Genomic DNA, 18,191 nt, shown 5'->3' with positions numbered 1-18,191 from the left:
CAATCAACACGACCATCACAGACCTCAAGATGCTCCTGACCAACTGGATCCTGTGAAGCGAGAGGGACTAAAAGCCAGAAAGGGCGGAAAGGGCGAAAAGGTAGAGGATGGCGTATTGGTTGCGTCCCTTCCATCTCATTGTTTAATAATGTTCTAATGACCTACTAAAGAGACACTGGACACCCTCATAAGCCTTGGCTGGCAGTTGGAAAAGCAACAGAACTCTGGAAGCCACCAGCAAGCTACGAGGGGTAGGGTCCCGGCAGCCAGACCCCTGCGCCAAGGAGCAGAACTTAACCTCCCCCCACCCCACCTCCTCCTGTGCATCTGAGCCTGCGTTTGCTGAGCTCCCCGCGCCTGCGCTGAGGGGGGCGGGTTCCCAGCGGTTCTGCTTCGGAGAGAAGGAACGGGGCGTGACCTCGGAAGGGGAAGGGCGTGGCCTCCCGCCCGGGCTCAGAGTCCGCGGCTCTGCCTGGCTCATCTCTGTGCGCCGCTGTCGCTCCAGCCTGACGTCAGAAGTGCCGCGGTGAGTGGGTCCTCACGGAGGTTAGGGATGGTGGTCATGGGGGCGGCTGACGGCCAGAACCCGAGGGCAGCTGGGCAGGGTGGGCCAGAGGCTACCTCTGAGAGGTTTGTTTAGGGATGTGGGGCTGGAGGATGGGTTCCGTCTCCGTATACCCTGCGTACTCGTGGCGCGCTGCCGGGGACAGGGAAGGCCAGGAGGTGGCCTGATCGTGCATCTTGGGGACGCTCGGTGCAGCCCCGAGGGTGGGGCCGGCTTCTCTGCAGGAGAGTCCTCCCCGGAGACCGTAGGACTATCTTACCCGAAGGTCCCCGTATTGCACCCGGCTTTTAGGTACCGAGCTCTCTGGCACTGAACACCAACAAGCAAAGGCTAGGCGCTCCTTAAGTACCGTGTAGTATCGCAGGTTATTGACGTGTTTGAGAGCTTTAACAGAGGCATGTGTGTGCTCTTCGGAAACTCTGAGGAACGAGCAATGAATTCTCTCTGGGAAAAATTAGAGGAGAGTCTCCCAAGGAGAGAAGGTAGCCAGAAAAAAGGCTTCGGGGTCTCTTAGCTCTGAAGTTACCTGTCATGAGATAAGATGCTGGAGTAAGAGATGAGGCATCTTGGTAGCGTGGGCTATTGCTTTTCTTCACCTTCAAATGTCAGGCTGACCTTGGGGAAGCTTCCTTAATCTCTCTAAGCCACACGTTTCTTATGAAGAAAGTAGAGATAATAATAAATGTACCTACTAAATGGGGGTTGAATGAGCTAATGTATGTGTCGTGTTTAAAATAGGACCTGGGGGTAACCCACCCGGGCCCCCTTCTGTCTCTCTCTTGGACAGAAGCTTTCTTTCCCTCAATAAATATATTCTGCTCTTAACCTCAAAAATAAATAAATAAGTAAAATAAAATAGGACCTGATTCATAGTGCGTCCTCAAATGTGCACTCATTCTACCATCAAACCCAGTCTTGGGGAAGCTGCCTTTTTGGAAGTTGCCTTCAAGAAAGTCTTCTTACCTTCTTTGTGATTATTTCTCTCCCTTGTCAAATGCGAAGCCCAGATTGACAGGGAAGAGGTTAAGCCTGTGCTTCACTGGGCAGAGGGCTAGAGCTCAAGCAGAGCTTGTGTGCTGTTTGTTTCAGCAGAATTGGTTCGAATTCTTTTCTGTCTCTATCCTGGCAAGACCTTGTTCTTGGGTCACAAAAGAGTAGACCACTGGCCACCTGATTAAGATCTCTATTGGCAAGGATTACTTAGAAATCATTTGTTTGAGATTTCTGTTATTCTTAGAAACCCTTTGGTAGCCTTTTTGGGTTTGCAAATTTAAAGCAAGTAACATGAACTTGGATGTCTTAGCTGTATTATCTCGAGCTCTCTGTGGATACGATTGAAGGGGCCATGAACTTGGGTAAGAAGAAAAATTGCACCCACCCTTTTGTTCCGTAATCTTTGACTGAAATTTAGCATTTTCTTCCATTATGAATTTAGGCAACAAGCCACAGTAATCAGTGTGTTTGTTATGAATGGAAATTACAGGTAGTTTCTTTCTTTCTTTCTTTCTTTCTTTTTTTTTTTTTTTGTATTTTTGAGACAGGGTCTAGCTATGTAGCTCAAGCTGACCTTGAACTCACTTGGATGCCCAGGCTGGTCTTGAATTTACAATGATCCTCCTGCCTCAGCCTCCTGAATGCTGGGATTGCAGGTGTGAGTGCTGGGATTACAGGCATGAGTGCTGGGATTACAGGTGTGCATCACAACGCCCGGCTTACAGATAGTTTATCAGGATGTTTAAGTTCATCTCATTTCGAAATTGTGGTAGTTAGTAGACCTGCTGCTAGATCTTGTGTAATGTGTTAATAAAGCATGTAGTTTACACCTCACAAATTTAGTTTCCCTGTTTTGATAAAATTATATTTTAATAGTCTGTCCTTAGTATTCATGGATTCTGCTTCCTAAAATTTATTTACACCTTCAAAGACAATACTTGCAAAACTTTTGTATTCTTTGGATTCCATGTGCAAAGTGGTGAAAAATTTGTCTGATGTTCAGCTCTCAGCTGGCACTCTGCCTTGTTCCCACGCTCATGCTATAAACAAGTGCTCTGTTTGGTGCCATGCCTTTTGCAATTTTGTGCTTTTTTGATGGAGACTCCATGTAGGTTTGTTTTTTATACTCTATGTTTAAGATAACCCTAGAGAATAGTGCTAAAGTGTTGTCCAGTGTTCCTGAGTGCAAGCAGGTTGTGATGTGTCTTATGGAGAAAATATATGTGTTTGGCATTGTCTTAGTTACTTTTCTCATTGCTGAGACATAATACCTGACACCCAAAGTTAAGGGAGGGAAGCTCACAGTTTGTAGAGGTGTCAGTCCATAATTGGCTGGCTTCAAGGCAGAGTGGCTTAGAAGAGGAGAGCAGCTCATAGCTGGCAGACTGTAGCAAAGCAACAAGGGGCCTTAACAGTGTATTTCTGCCCCTTTTATACTCTATCTAGGCTACTGGGATTAGGGTGGTACCAAATCAATCAGTAGACTGATCACTCACCCTCAGTCCCAGCATCACACACTCTAGATTCAGCCACTTCTGAATAAGCCCTGCATGAAGCTTTGGGGGAGACATCTGGACACAAACCATAATAGGCATGAATTCAATATGAATGAATTACAGTACTAATGTATATTCAATAGGATGCCTTTATTAAACAGAAGCACAAAACATGCTTATCTATTGATCATTTGACAAAAATATTGTGATCAGAGGATTTAAGAACTAATCCTGGGCTTCCATGAAGAGCTTTTTTATTATTTGCTAATTTAGTGTTTGTGGAGACTTTATAGAACATACTGCCATGAATAGTGAGAACTCACTGTATTTTCTTACCTTTCTTTCTCCCTTCTTTTCCTTCCTTCTTTCCTTCCTTCCTCTCTCCCTCCTTCTTTCCTTCCCTCCCTCCCCCCTCCCTCCTTCCCTCCCTCTTTCTTTCTTTCTTTCTTTCTTTGGTTGTGCTGAGGTTTGAACTGCAGGCCTGGTACATGCTAGGCAAGTGCTCTCCATTGAGCTATATCGCCGGCCTTCCTTTCTTAAAAACATCCAGCAAGGGGCTGGGGATTTAGCTTAGCAGCACAGCGCCTGCCTGGCAAGTGCAAGGTCGTGAGTTTGATTCCTGGTTCTGGAAAAAAAACAAAAAAAAAAACAAAACAAACAAACAAAAGAAAATATCCAGCAAAAGGGTGTACACCCTTTTCAAGTCTGCTAGAGGGGTCTTTGCACAAACAATATTAAGAACATAGCCAAGTGTGGTATTGGGTGCCTATAATCCCAGCACTCTGAGAGGCCAAGGCAGAAGTGTATCAAGTTTGAGCCCAGCCTAGGCAATTTAGCAAAACCCTGTCTCAAAATTTTAAAAGGGGTAGGGGTGGGGTGCTGGGCATATAGCTTGGCGCAAAGGCCCTGGGTTCAACCCAGTTTCCATCACACACACACACACACACACACACACAGAACCCTTAGTGTAGCTGGAGAAATTAAATCTATTCTTTAAGTTAGGTTTATGTTTAAGTTGGGTTCTTTTAATATGTTTTGGAAGTCTTATCTCCCCTCAGCCCTTTATGTGTAGGTCCTCAAAGCATTTTTGGTTAAGACTTCTACATAGGGGCTGGGGATTTAGCTCAGCGGCACAGTGCCTGCCTGGCAAGCGGAAGGTCGTGAGTTCAATTCCCGGTACCGGAAAAAAAAACCCAAAAAAAGGACTTCTACATGGACTGTAAGAACCTTTCCTTTTTTGGACTCCTGAAAGTTTGCTTGCTGAGTGGATAAATATTATCTAATATCTGCATTTTGTCTCTAAAGAGCAGCAAGGGACAGAGCCTGGCAAGAGTTGGGGAGAAGAATCCACCTGATGGGGGCAGTGTTGAGTCTCTGGGAGAAAGAAGACCACACGGCTTGGCAGATCCTGTGAAAGGATCCCAGGGACTGATAGTTGTCAGAGCAGCTCCTTAGCAAAGGCTCATCTTGTCTCAGTGAAGAGGACTTCCTGTAGCCCCCTCTGCCCTGACAACACCTTATTGAAACTCTGGTGTTGTTTCCACAGAGCTGTCTGGCTTTTAGCCCTTCGCCTTGGTTGAGGACATGACCAACCAGGTAAGGCATGTGTTGAGGGGAAGAACATTGGTTGGTCTCTTTGGCAAATTCAGCTCCAGTAGGTTGTCTGGTATGGAGTCGGGAAGATAGCATTGAACTCTTGCCCTCTTTCTAAAGAGCTGGGTGGCCCTGGGTACCTAGTCACAACAGGGTTCAGTGGCATAGGTAAAATGCAGACTAAGAGCAGAATTTGTTTATTTAGCCTTCACCACAGAGTAGAGAGAGACTGAGGTAATTTAAAAGAATTTGTACACAAATACAAAGATCAGGAACAGGAGAAACCACTTTCAAATATAATCAGCGACAAAAGTAACGAGTTATACAGGCTGTGCAGCCTTGTACAACTGCAAACTGGACTCCTGAGTGATCAGAGTGGAAAAGGAAAACAATTTCTTGGCCTTCTGTGGGCATAGGGGGTGGCAGTAGTCGAGTGGGAAACATCAGTATCTTTAAGAATTGATTTTTTTCTGATGGTGATTGTACGAGTCTGGCTCGACCTGTCAGGCTGTCCAGGCAGTGGCAGAGGGAGAGGCTAGCACAGCAGACTCAATCCCCTTGGGGAACTCCAGGAGCAGTGTGGGATGGCCAGCATCTGAGCGGTGGCTTATTGTGGCTTCTGTTCTTTTTCAGTACAGTATTCTCTTCAAACAAGAGCAAGGTAAGGAGCCTGCCTGTTCAAGCAGATCCATGCCACTGTATGAAAAGTTTGTTCTCCCTGGTTTCTTTGAGATGTCACGCCAGCCTGACAGGCCGGTCCCAGGTGCTCTCACTTTGCAGAACAGTAGGCAGAGGCAGCTGAGAACTCACACATTTAGAAAGAAACAAAAACTGGGTAGCCGACTAAAAGGAAGAAGCAGGAGTCAAGTGACAGATAAGAGCTCCAGGCTGAGAAGCGGTAACTGAGCTTTCCAGGTGCCAGGAGGGCGGGGAAGCTTTGAGCTTCAGAGCTGTGTTCATGCCGGCTCAGCCAGGCAGGTGGACTCACGCCAGCCCAGAGCTCAGGACACCGCTTACCTCTCAGCACAGATGAGATGACTTTCAAGGCCCCTGTGTGGGGCGGGCTGTGCGGCAGTAGCCCTGGTGGGCCTGGGAGCAGATGGGAGCTCGTAGTCCAGTGTGGGCCAATGACTCCACAGTGACATAGATCTTACACCTGAGGGGAGCAGCATTTGTGCAGGGTCTCGTTTCTTCACAGCTTCAGTGTATTTGGGAGGCCTAGGAGGCGTAATCAAACTCTTTCACTCCAAGTGGGTGACTCTACTGTCTGAAGTTTAAGCCAAAGCATCCGTCTTAGCTAACAAATATAGGTGAGCAGTACAGCATCCACCAACTCCTTTGTATGAGGCTAATGTCATCCAGGTGGCATCCAGGATCTTGGGTCAGGTGGGATCATAAAGGAAGCCACGATTCTACGTGTGAATCACAGCTAAGTTCAGTGCTCTTGTATTCGTGTATTGAAATGATGGCCCTGGCATTATCACACTTCTGTGTGTACTTATCGTGTTTGTATGCCCACCCCGGTCTACAGACCAACTGTGTGGCCTACCAGATGTACATCTTGCAGGATTGGCTTTGAGGGGGACTTCACCTAACAGAGACTGGGTTTGAATCCTAGCTCTGCCCCTTGTAAGCTTTGTGACTCGGGTGAGCCTCTAGGCTTCTTTAAGCCTCTAATTCCTTGTCTATAAAGTGAGGGTGGACTGAGTAGTACCTCTTTCATAGGATGATTGTGATTGAGACAACACTTGTAAGAGGACTAGCATAATTATCTGGCTTATTAAGCACAATAAAAACATTTGTAGTAAAAGGCAACTTCTGTATTTTTGGACCTGCACTGTTGACAGTTGAACTGTCTGCTGGTTTCCAAAGAGCTCCAAGATCCATTTCCTATTGAATTTAGGTCTTTCTTGTAGGAGCAGGTCACTGCTGGTTTTCCTTGTCTAGCCTTGGGTGGGAAGTACGCCAGCAGAAAGGGCATTGGGGTTGGGATTGGCTCATTCTGGTTCTGCCTCCCCACCTGGTTAATGTGTGTTTTAGGGCAGGTGGCTTCTTCAGAACCTCTGCTCCGCATATGTCACCCATAATTGCAATAAAAGGGAAAATGCCTGTGAAGCATTTAAGCAGACAGACAGAAGTAGATGGTAGCTCAGAATCATTGGACAGTATTTCAGCTTCATTTTGTCACTAAATGTAGAAGTTGCGTGCACAGGAACTTTGTAAGTGAAGTGCTTTCCCTTCTAGCCCATGATGATGCTATTTGGTCTGTTGCCTGGGGGACAAACAAGAAGGAAAACTCTGAAACGGTGGTCACAGGATCCCTGGACGACCTAGTGAAGGTCTGGAAATGGTGAGTGCGCCTCCTCTAACACAGAGCTTGGAAAATTGGGCTCCCAGATTGCAATCAGGGAAGTATCTATGTTTTTCTAGAACAGAAAGCAGTAGCTGTATGGTAATATGAGACAGCAGCTTATGTTTGCTCTCTTCTTTTCCTGTTATTTGGTATTAAAGCCCATTTATTTATTTATTTGTTAAAAAAAAAAAAAAAACAAAAACCACCGTCTTGTATGTGAAGCTGTTCATTTATTTCTCTGTCCCTGCATGCAGGTGTGATGAGAGGCTGGACCTGCAGTGGAGCCTGGAGGGACATCAGCTGGGGGTGGTGTCTGTGGACATCAGCCACACTCTGCCTATTGCTGCGTCCAGCTCTCTGGATGCCCACATTCGTCTCTGGGACTTGGAAAATGGCAAACAAATAAAGTCTATAGATGCAGGACCTGGTAAGAGTTTTCTGTTTAGGGGAGGTCCTAGAGGTTCACAGTTCCTTTTCAAAGCCCTTTGAGATGTATGTGTTTATTGATTAGGCTTTTTCAGATTTGAGAGGACTGATGTGGGTATAGGAACTATACGTTATTCATGCCTCTGGTGTAGTCAAACACTGAGACTGCAGCTAAACATGGGTGTTTGTACTAAGATAAATAAAGGCTAGAAGTAGCCTTACGTTAATTAGTTCTGGTCTGCTTTTGATGCTAGATTAATTGGTTCTAAGCTGAAGAAAAAACTAATAATTTTCACAGTACTCTGGGAGCCTGAGGCAGGATGATGAAAGTCTGAGCCCAGCCTGGGTAACTTAATGAGACCCTGCCTCTAATAAATAAAAATAAGGGCTTGGGAATGTAGTTCAGTGCGAAGGCCCAGGGTTCAATCCCCAGTGCTGCCACAAACCAAAAATAAAAACACTTAGTTTTCAGGGCTAGGTGGGTTTCAGAATTGCCAGTGTAGGCTGTAGACCTGTGTTTGGGTGGTCTAATGGTTCTTTATTCGCCTTATTCTGAGTTGCTTCGTTCACTGCCTTGAAGCTCAGCACATAGAAGATTGTGTCTTTATAGAGGTGTGTGGTGATGACCTCCACTAATTGCAGTGTACCTGCCTGGTTTCTAGTATGTGAGTGATATGAAACCTTTAAGACAACAAATTCATTAATTTTTTAAAAGTACTCTAGGGTAGCTTAATCTTTTTTTCCTAGGCTTTTTTATCAGTACATATTTGCAGTACATAATGATCATGTTCATCTTGGGGAAGTTGGTACATGGACGTAATACAGCTTAATTCTTTTTATAGCCCCTTCCCCTCCCACCTTTTTGGTCCCTTCCCCATTTCCAAAAGATCGATCTTCCCTGTCTCCTGTTATTTGTCTCTTATTCTAGACAGTGTGATCTTATCCTCTGCCTTAAAGCATCATCCAAGGTGATGGGAATGAACCGTTTCAGTAGGCTGGGTTAATGGGGAACAAGCAGTACGGCACTCAGAATCCCTTTAGCCTGCTGTTCACCAGCAGAGCCTGTTCTGCCCCGGGTACTGAGTGCCCTTCAACGGGTGGATCATGGAAGGGCTGCTTAGGGGATGCAGTGACCGATTCCCCAATGGATTTGCCTCTACTAGTTATACTGCATTGCCACTGTGATGCTGGAAAGGATGCTGTTCCTGACTGCAAGGAGGGTGGGCAATCTGGAAACGGTGCTGATGTCCTGGGAAGCAGCAGTCCTTGTCTCTGATTCTCACCACTGGAGAGTTCAAAGGAATGTGCATGCCTAGGCCCTATTTTGGATCCACTAAATCACGGTTTTCAGAGTGTGTGAGCTGGGATATGTGCTTGGAAAAGGTTGCCCTAACTCTGTCTTGCAAGGCGGCCATCTTGCCTGTGCCCTGCTCATATGACTCGCAGACGGCAGGGTCCCAGCTGTCGTGCATAGTCTGTCAGGACTCTGAGTACAAGGAGCATCTTAATAAAGAAGGAAGGGGCAAATCTGTTGCTGCTCTTTCTTCTTGGGTACCTGTGCCCTCCCAGGAGCTGTAACACTGGTCATTGCATGCTTTTTGTGGCCCAGCAGTCTTCACAGCTGAGGAAATGAATGTTGCATTGTTTCCAGGCAAAGGATGTGTCCTTCTGGCCTTCTGTGACAGATGGTGTCTGTATTCTCCAAGGGGCAGGGGTGTCAAGAAATAAGATCCTAGAAAGAATAGAGGGGTTGGAATCTGCACAAAACTAGACCTGAGTCACCAAACAGCTGAATTGTTTGAAAACAAAAGCAGCTGAATTCATCAGAAGATTCACCTCCTTGATGAGTTTAGGCCCTCCAAGGAATGGAGGGAAATCCGACACTTGGTTATACCTAGCTTGAAAATACACATTGAGAGTATGAACCGACATAGAAGGAACAGAAACAGCAGGCAAAAATCCCTGTCCTGAGATGTACAGGAGGAGGTAGAAGAAAGCCAAACTGGGAGGACAGCTCTGCGTCTGTCCTCCCCCGGATGTGTCTTTTAGTAGCTAACACTGAGGAAGAGCAAAGATCGCAGAGCCCCTCAGCTTCAGGTGCCCACACGGCCCACCTTTCAGAGAGCAGGTGGGACTTGGAGACTGAAAAGAACATTTATGCTGCAAATGTTAAATCTTAAGAGTGCAGAGTTTAGTTGAGGGATGAGAAGTGTTCTTCCGGTTTTGAACAACGTAAGGGTATTTGGTAGTAAAAATTCCTCCTTGCAAAGCAGTTAATAGGGAAATACAAAAATAACTTAGAAGGAAGGTTTTATTAAGCTTTGAGGACTGGAAAGTAGGTTTCCTACTAGCCATTATTCCTATAAACGGCTAATTGCAGTGAAATAAGACATAATTCTAAACGGGCCTGACTGGCACATGTTCTACAGAGGCAGGCAAAGGCTTGTTGACAGAGATCTTGCAGGCCTTTTCTGGGAACTGGGCTGCCCTGTGGGTGTGGACAGGGGAAAAAAAACATTATCCTGTCAGAATAAACATCTCTATCATGTAGGAACAGGTATATCTAAAACACCCTTCCGAGCAATTGAATATAATAAAGTTTTTTAAGGTCTTGTTGATTCATTGAGCACTTATGAGGTAAATTTTGTTTTGAAAACAAACATATGAGTAAAGTGATTGAGTTAAATGATTTATTATTGCTTTGGATGTATATGTGTGAAAAGTCCCAGAGACTTGTATATTAAAAATACCCCAGAGTTCCTGGGCAAAGGACAGAAGGGGGCAGACATAGGGGTGGGGGTCCCATGTAAGACTAGGCTCTGAAACTGGCCCAGGTGGCAGTGGGGGCAGTGTTGTTCTTGTGCCCGCCCCCAAGCACCTAAGGGTGGCCTCTGCAAGACATGGGTCCCTCATACTGGTGCCCTCTGTGGTCCAGGTGGAGGTGGGCGCTCCCCAGACCCTCAGATGTGACTGAAGAGTGTCAGGGACACTCAGATTGAACTCTGGAAGGCGACTCAGATGTGTGATGTGACTTCAAAACTAATGGATTCCTGCCTTATTGATTTGTGGTAACTACTTTGACATATATAATTTTGTACCTCTTCATTTATTCATAGTTTTTTTTTTTTGGTACTGAGAATTGAACTCAGGACCTTGCGCTTGCCTGGCAGGTGCTGTGCTGCTGAGCTATAGTCCCAGCCCCTATTTATAGTTTTAAATTTAGATGAAATCTCACTTCTCTAATTACGCCATGAAATTCACCATCTGAAGTATGTGGTTTGCTCGCTGACCCGGTTTCCACAGTTGTACACCATCGAGCCAGTGTGGTATCGGACCCTCTGTGCCCATGTAGTTGGCCCCTGCATTCCCCTCAGCCATAAGCAGCGGCGAGCTGCTTGCTTTCTCTCGTCTTGCCTTTTCTGAAAAAAAAAAAAAAAAAAAAAAAAAGGCACATAAATGGAATTGTATTGTCTTCTATGTCTTCATTGTTTCTTTAGTATGTTTCTGAGTTTCATCCACGTTGCGGCATAGGTTTATTCCTTTTTATTGCCAAAAAGCATTCTGTTGTGAGCAGGAACCACTTTCTGTTTATCCATTCGCCAGTTGGTTGGTGTGTGAACACAGCTGCTATGAGCATGGGTGTGCGTGTCTCTGTGGACACGATTCATTTTTCTTGAGTGTTTCATTTCTCGTAGCTGCCTGGGAGTGGAATTGCTGGCTACTGTGATAAGTGTTTGCTTTCACCCTGATTTTCACAGATTTCCCACTTGACGTTCCCACCTGTGTGTGGGGTCCTGGTCTTACCACATCTTGCTAGCTAACACTTGGTATTGTCCTATTTTTAATAACAGTGGAGAAGTCCTGAAACAAAATGTGGTAAAGAATCAGTGTTTTAACAAAATTCTGAGAAACAGGATGGATTTACTGATTTTAAAGCATGTATCACTTGCTTAAACTTCAGTTTTTAAAACCAGGATCAGATCTTTTCTCACTTTATTTTTCCCTTCTTTTTTCCTTTTAGTGGATGCCTGGACTTTGGCCTTTTCTCCGGATTCCCAGTATCTGGCCACAGGAACTCACGTGGGGAAAGTGAACATTTTTGGAGTGGAAAGTGGGAAAAAAGAATATTCTTTGGACACAAGAGGAAAGTTCATTCTCAGTATTGCCTATGTAAGGAAACATGGCGTTCTCTTGTCTTTTTGGTTCCTCACATTTACCCTTGCAGTATCTCATCACCTGTGCCTTGATCTTTTTTTTTTTTTGGTTTTGGTTTTTCTCCGGTACCGGGGACCGAACTCACGACCTTGCGCTTGCCAGGCAGGCGCTTTTGCCGCTGAGCTAAATCCCCAGCCCCTGTGCCTTGATCTTGATGGTGTGGTAGCCGCTGGCTGGTTAAGCCTGGAGCCCGAGGAGGCTGACTTGTGTTCAGCAGGGATGGAGTAACAGCAGGAGTCCCAGAGGGCTCATCTTCTGTTCTCTCGACAGAGTCCTGACGGGAAGTACCTGGCCAGTGGGGCCATAGATGGAATCATCAATATTTTTGATATTGCAACAGGGAAACTTCTGCATACGCTGGAAGGTATAGCTCCTCCTGATTTTGTACAAACTGGGTTATCAGATTACAGAGGAAATTATTTTTTCTTTATATGCTGTTGAATAACAGATAAACATTAGACTGGAAAAATCATTTCATCTCAGTTGTAAAACTGAAAGGGCTCCAAGTTTTAGGATTCTCACTAGTTTAGGCTTGTCACTAGTTTTAACTGTGTTTTAGTTCTGGCAGAGTTAGTTGCTTGTTTTGGTGAATTCCCTTGCTTTTTATTTATGTGTTAATTACCTTAGCCATGTAAGGGTCTGTTTCTGTTATTTTTGGTTCGGAAGAACTTTTGGCTGGAAGGCAGCTCTTTTATGTTGTTAATTTGATAATGGTCACATTGGTGGCCCCCAGGAGCCAAAGAGCAGTGTGGGTGGGAGGGCAACTAGATTTACACATTCTTTTGTGTTATTTTGAATTCTAGCCATGAAAGATTTGATGGGGAAATAATATGTTATTTGTCCAACCCCACAATGCTTATTTCCATGTTTGGCCCTATCTGTAGCAGAGTAGTTTTGTTTTGGTACAGGAAATGGAACTCAGGACCTTGTGCTTACTAGGCAGGCGCTGTGCCACTGAGCTATATCTCCACCCCCAGACGAGTCTTTTAAAGCAATGTTATGTTGAGGCCCAGCTCCTCAGGAAAGGGGGCCAAGGAGAAGTGGCTCCAGGAGCACAGGCTGGGGTTAGGTGGGTGTTTCTAGAACACTAAGATGAAAAGCCCACTCGATACTTTCCTTTTTTTTTCTTCAGTACTAAGGATTAAGCCTAGGACCCTCACACTGAGGCAGATCCCCAGCCTTTTTTGTTTTTTCATTTCATGTAAGTCACTAAGTTGCCCAGGCTGGGCTGGAACTTGGGATCCTCCTGCCTCAGCCTCCCAGAGTGCTAGGATTACAGGCGTGCCTCACCCTGCCCAGCTATCTTTTTTTTTTTTTTTTTATGGAAGCAGCAGGGCAGTTTTAGCTCAGTGATGCATGGTCATTCAAAGGGACATAGCAGTGGAAAGCCATATAAAGCAGCAGTGATTTGCCAGGATTGACAGGGTCTTTGTGAATTCCAGGCCATGCCATGCCCATCCGCTCCTTGACCTTTTCTCCGGACTCTCAGCTCCTTGTCACTGCATCCGATGATGGCTACATCAAGATCTATGATGTGTGAGTTGAAGGCGTGGCACTCAACACCAGTGGTTGCTCTGTCCCTTTGTTACTAGGAATCCCCCTTCCTGTCCCTCTCAGTAGGTACCTACAGTCAGGTTCTGTCAGTCACCCTGGTCTCCCCAGTTGCCACCTGCCTCCACTGGGTGCCTTTGCCTTTGAGTCCTCAGGGCGGTGGGAAGGGATATGCAAGTTAACGCCCTCACCCTTGTCGTGTGTGCCCTGCCTCCTTGCAGACAGCATGCCAACCTGGCCGGCACGCTGAGCGGCCATGCCTCCTGGGTGCTGAACGTGGCCTTCTGTCCTGATGACACTCACTTCGTCTCCAGGTACTCAGGATTCATTGCAGTTTCTAAAATGCTCAGAAGATGAAGATGTCTTCTGGAATTAGTTGCCTTAAAGTTTGGAGACTGGTGCTTTTAAAATTCAAGTTGCCGGGGCTGGGGATTTAGCTCAGCGGCAAAGCGCCTGCCTGGCAAGCACAAGGTCATGAGTTTGGTTCCTGGTACCGGAGAAAAACCAAAAAAAACTAAAATTCAAGTTGCCTTTATTTTCTGTAGTTCTTAAAGTTTTTATTTATGGCCAGACGTGGTGGTGCACACCTGTAATCCCAGCACTTAGGAGGCTGAGGCAGGAGGATTGCTGTGAGTTCGAGATCAGCTGAGGCTACAAAGTGAGCTCAAGGCTAGCCTGAACTACATAGCAAGACCCTGTCTCAAAAAGACCAAAAAAAAAAAAAAATATTAAGTTTTTATCATGTAAATAATGAACTTAGTTGGCCTTAGCTGGAACAAAGGTGAAATCTTTTGAACAGTTAAACTCAGGTTTTTCTTATAAATCTAGGCTTCTACCTACAGCTATTCTGAGGTATGCCTGTGTTTCAACAGTAATTTAAAATATGTGATTCTGAGCTGGGCGTAATCACACACACCTGCAATCCCAGTACTTTGCAAGATGGAGGTAGAAGAATCACAAGTTCCAGCTCAGTCTGGGCAACTTAGACACTTACGGACACCCTCTCTTGAAATAAAAGTAATAATAAGTGCTGGGGATGGACCTTAATGGGTTCAATCCTCAGTGGAAAGAAAACTGTTCTGCTTCTTCATCTGAGTATGTTCAGGTCTGGAGTGGCCACCATGGCTGGACCCAGGGGGCAGACAGCATAAGGGTTCTGCTTGGTGGTCTGGAGGCCCCCCCAGAGCCTTTATTTGAAGCTTCAACTGGGGCGATAGATAGGCCGGGGCCTCCTGACAACAGCACCTACAGGCGGAGTCTCAGGAGGACAGCTCCCCTGAGAGGGGCCACCGAGCTGAACCTGCCCTGACCTGCGCCTGTTGAGCGGCCGCTGATGGTGGATGAGTGTGAGGGTTTTGGGGTCATATTCTGCTTCAAACTTGTCTGGAACCATTCCTGACACTGACGTTCGCTTTTTGATACAGTTCATCTGACAAAAGTGTGAAAGTGTGGGATGTTGGCACAAGGACTTGTGTTCACACCTTCTTTGATCACCAGGATCAGGTATGGAATAATTAAAGTGTCTTTTTCTTTAGATTGCAGCATTGTCTGAGTCCTTTGCGGGAACAGTTTTATTTTCCTACCCTCGAGTGGAGAGTGGTAAACCCCTGGGATTGGGACTGCTGCTGCTAATGTCTGTCTAGATGAGCCCAGGACTTGCTGTCACCTAGCACCACAGGGGTGTCCCTGCCTGCATGACAGCGTGCACAAGCACAGCCTCTTGCTGGGCCTCTCTGGTCCTCTCCAGGCCTGGACCAGCTCAGGAAGGGCTATGCTCGTCAGACGCTGTCTTTGCCAGCTTACCGTTTGCCATTTTTAGAACTGTCCAAAGAGATGGGGTTGTTCTTTAATATACTAGAAGGGAAACTCCTACAAGTTGTTTGGATTTTATTTCCAATTTTGAAAGGAGCTTCTGTCTGTATCTTTACCAAGGTGTGAAGTATCATCATGTGCTACTTGTTGGTCTTAATGTGCACATGGCCCCTGGGGGTCTCCTAGCTAAACTGCAATTCTGACCCAGCATCTCTCCTGTGGGCCTGATATTGTGCCTGTCACACGCCCCAAAGGGACAGCAGGCTGCTGACCCCAACCACTCTGAGGATCAGGGTTTAGGAACTAGTCAGCATATGAGTAAAACCCCACTGCTGCATAAAGTTGGCTCTTAACATACTCTGGATGTTTCCAGATGCGTATAGATTTCTTTTGGAATGCAGCTTGGAATGAAGTTAACTAATTGCTCATGTGGATTCATTCTTTCTTACATTGTGGCCAGTAAAGTCCTGGGGGTTGGTCTTGATCTTGACAGTCCACTGCTGGACTTAAGGGAGTAAGTCCTGGTGTTGTGTGGCCCTGTGTGGGGGTCCACATGCTGCTTTGCAGAGAAAGTACATCTCACAGCCAGGGTGACAGCCTGACCCCCTAGAACTGCCTCACAGTATGAAAGGCAGTCTTGATGGTCATCAACTCCGCCTGGGAAGGAAGTGTGAAGCTGTTTATTGACTGCACGGCTCATAAAATCAGTGGTGCCCATGGTGGCTGGCTCCCAGGACTCTAATAAGAAGCAGAAGTTACAGACCAGGGCAATGTGTGTGGGACGGAATGAGCAGCTGGCAGTGTTTTTTTGTAGAAAGTGACCATGGCATATGGGTCTCCTGGCAGCATAAATGCTGGTCCCTTGTGGATGCCATGGCCATCTTCTGGATTCGGAATCTTTGCAAGAGTTGTAGATTATCCTAGTTAGTATAGAAATAAAAATGGTTATAAATATTAAAACAGAAACATTAAATCTGCTGGAAGATAGAATAGATAAATCTCTTGAAGACATTGGTGTAGGCAAAGATTTTATGAATAAAATCCTGATCGCACCGGAACTATCACAAAGAATCAACAACTGAGATCTCATCTTTTTAAAGATGCAGATTGTCGCTTTTGCACAGCAAGAGAAACCAACAACTGAGTGAAGAGACAACCTAAGTGTGGGGAAAAAATGTTTGCCAGCTGTTCCTCAGATACAAGATTACTGTATTTTTAAAATTTTTTTTTTAGGATTACTATTGAGAACATACAAAGAACTAAAAAAAAAAAATCAGACCCCCCCCCAAATTTAAAGACCCAATCCAGAAATGTGCATCTGAGATGGATATACACTTCTCAGATGAAGAAGTGCAAACAGCAAATAAATATATGAAAAAATGTTCAACATCATGGTCATTTGAGAGATGCAAACTAAAACAACACTGAGATTCCATCTCACCCCGGAAGAAATGGCTGTTAACAAGAAATCAACCAGTAGTAAATGCTGTTGGGCTGTGAGGGAAAAGGAACCCTTCTCCACTGTTGGTGGGAGTATAGACTGGTACAACCACTGTGGAAATCAGTGTGGAGATTCCTCAAAAAACTAGGAGTCCCATTTGACTGAGCCATACCCCTCCTGGATGTCTTCCCGAAAGAATTAAAAGCATCATACTGCAGATATATATGCATACATATGTTTATAGCTGCAGTTTGTAATAGCCAAATCTTGGAAATAACTTAAGTGCCCATCAACTTGTGAATGGATGAAGATGTGGTTTTTTTTATACAATGGGGTACTACTCTCTTATAAAGAAGGGTACACTCAAGACATTTCTAGGAAAGCGGATGCACCTTGAGTCCATACTCTTTAAATGAAATAAATTGGACACATGTGTAAATACCGCATTCTCTGGTGTGAGAAGCCAAAAGTGTAAAAAAGGACCAAAATGTATAATAGGTATTGTGAAATAAGAAGAAAATGTTCAGATGGGGAGGGGAACAGGGAGAAGGGGAAAGGAAAGAAGGAAAAAGTTAAAATAAGAAGAAAAACATGGAAACAAAGCTTTTGTAAATGGGGAGGGGAGGGGTTGAAGGGAGGGTCGGGGAATGGGGAAAAAAGCAAGTTATGTTATGTACAGGTGCAGATTCTCTATGATGAATGTGATTATGTGTATCTAAAGTATACCAATAAAATCTGATTGAAAAAATTAAAAAATGTTCAGGGTGGGGCCATGACTAACTGACACAAAAGGAAGGTGCCTGGTTAAAGAGAAGCTGCCGTCCTCTCATTTAGGAACTACAGTAACACCCCGAAGTATTTTTCTAGATTCAGAATAATGAGAAGTAAATGAGGATGTTCATCTTGTAAACAGTCTTCAGAAAGAATAAAATATTAATAGACTTTTTAAAATTTACAGGTCTGGGGAGTAAAATACAATGGAAATGGCTCAAAAATCGTGTCTGTTGGAGATGACCAGGAAATTCACATCTATGATTGTCCAATTTAGACATCAGCATCTACAAGGCTAACGCTGTGGAAAAGATGTGCAGATTGTTGGGACATTCCTTTTATGTGCATTTAAATTAAGAAACTGAGCACATATTGTAGCAGAGACTCATTTTGTAGACACAGTATCAACATTTTCCTGTTTTAATGGAAATGCTGTTCATACTTTAATAAAGAACTCTTGACGCAACGCCCCTGTTGGTGGACGTGCTTCTTTCTTGGTTCATCTGTTGCCAGAGAACAGAGAGAGGAGCAGCTGGGTGCTGTGAGCTTTGCCGCTTGGAAACACAGTCCCCTTCCCTGGACTGACTCCTGAGCACCCTTGGCGTCCTGGAGAATGGAATCCTGAAGGAAACGGTGTCTGGCTGGGTGGGCGCAGCCTGTGGTTCTGGCCACCTGAGGATCCTTCTGTTCAGTACATTCAAATTGTCCACAATACTCTCCCTCTCCCACTGTCACATAAGAGACCTCTGTATCCTGCTGGGGGGTGTGGGAAGGTGGCTGCTCTTGCTGCCTTTACGGTGCCCGGGCTGCAGACCGCAGAACAGCTGCATGCGGGCTCCTGTGCCTGGAGAGGGCTGACACTTGTGCTCTCCCTCCACCTGCTACTCTCAGAACAAGCTCTGCTTGCTCTCGAGCCTTGGCCTCACTCGCCCTCTTGGAACCACCCTGTCCCAGCCGTCAGGACCCTCCCTCGCT

The 18,191-nt window shown here is 45.5% G+C and overlaps 1 protein-coding gene across 2 annotated transcripts; it reads left to right on the top strand.

Annotated features, from left to right (window-relative positions):
* Nucleotides 1-436: 436 nt before the first annotated feature.
* Wdr61 (WD repeat domain 61) lies at nt 437-17,686 on the top strand. 2 transcript variants are annotated; one of them, XM_005393444.2, is made up of 11 exons: nt 437-526; nt 4,360-4,650; nt 5,281-5,308; nt 6,892-6,997; nt 7,255-7,427; nt 11,448-11,596; nt 11,912-12,005; nt 13,084-13,177; nt 13,414-13,506; nt 14,617-14,695; nt 17,404-17,686. In XM_005393444.2, exons 2-11 carry the CDS (start codon nt 4,639-4,641, stop codon nt 17,491-17,493), a joined length of 918 nt encoding a protein of 305 aa, XP_005393501.1. In that variant the 5' UTR covers nt 437-526; nt 4,360-4,638; the 3' UTR covers nt 17,494-17,686. The 2 variants fall into 2 exon arrangements, with proteins under 2 accessions (XP_005393501.1, XP_005393500.1); XM_005393443.2 differs by lacking the exon at nt 437-526 and adding an exon at nt 3,670-4,273.
* The last annotated feature ends 505 nt before the right edge of the window (nt 17,687-18,191 follow it).

This window comes from Chinchilla lanigera, unplaced genomic scaffold (genome assembly GCF_000276665.1).
Source record: "Chinchilla lanigera isolate Chin_1 unplaced genomic scaffold, ChiLan1.0 scaffold00049, whole genome shotgun sequence".
NCBI classification, from domain to species: domain Eukaryota; kingdom Metazoa; phylum Chordata; class Mammalia; order Rodentia; family Chinchillidae; genus Chinchilla; species Chinchilla lanigera.
The sequence above is the reverse complement of the archived record's forward strand: the minus strand, read 5'-3'. Positions and strand labels throughout refer to the sequence as shown.

What these genes read in the sequence shown, in the direction of transcription:
- Wdr61 (XM_005393444.2), top strand. An exon ending in TCTCTTCAAACAAGAGCAAG is followed by an intron (nt 5,309 to 6,891) that starts GTAAGGAGCCTG and finishes TTTCCCTTCTAG; the next exon opens with CCCATGATGATGCTATTTGG. An exon ending in TCTTTGATCACCAGGATCAG is followed by an intron (nt 14,696 to 17,403) that starts GTATGGAATAAT and finishes TAAAATTTACAG; the next exon opens with GTCTGGGGAGTAAAATACAA.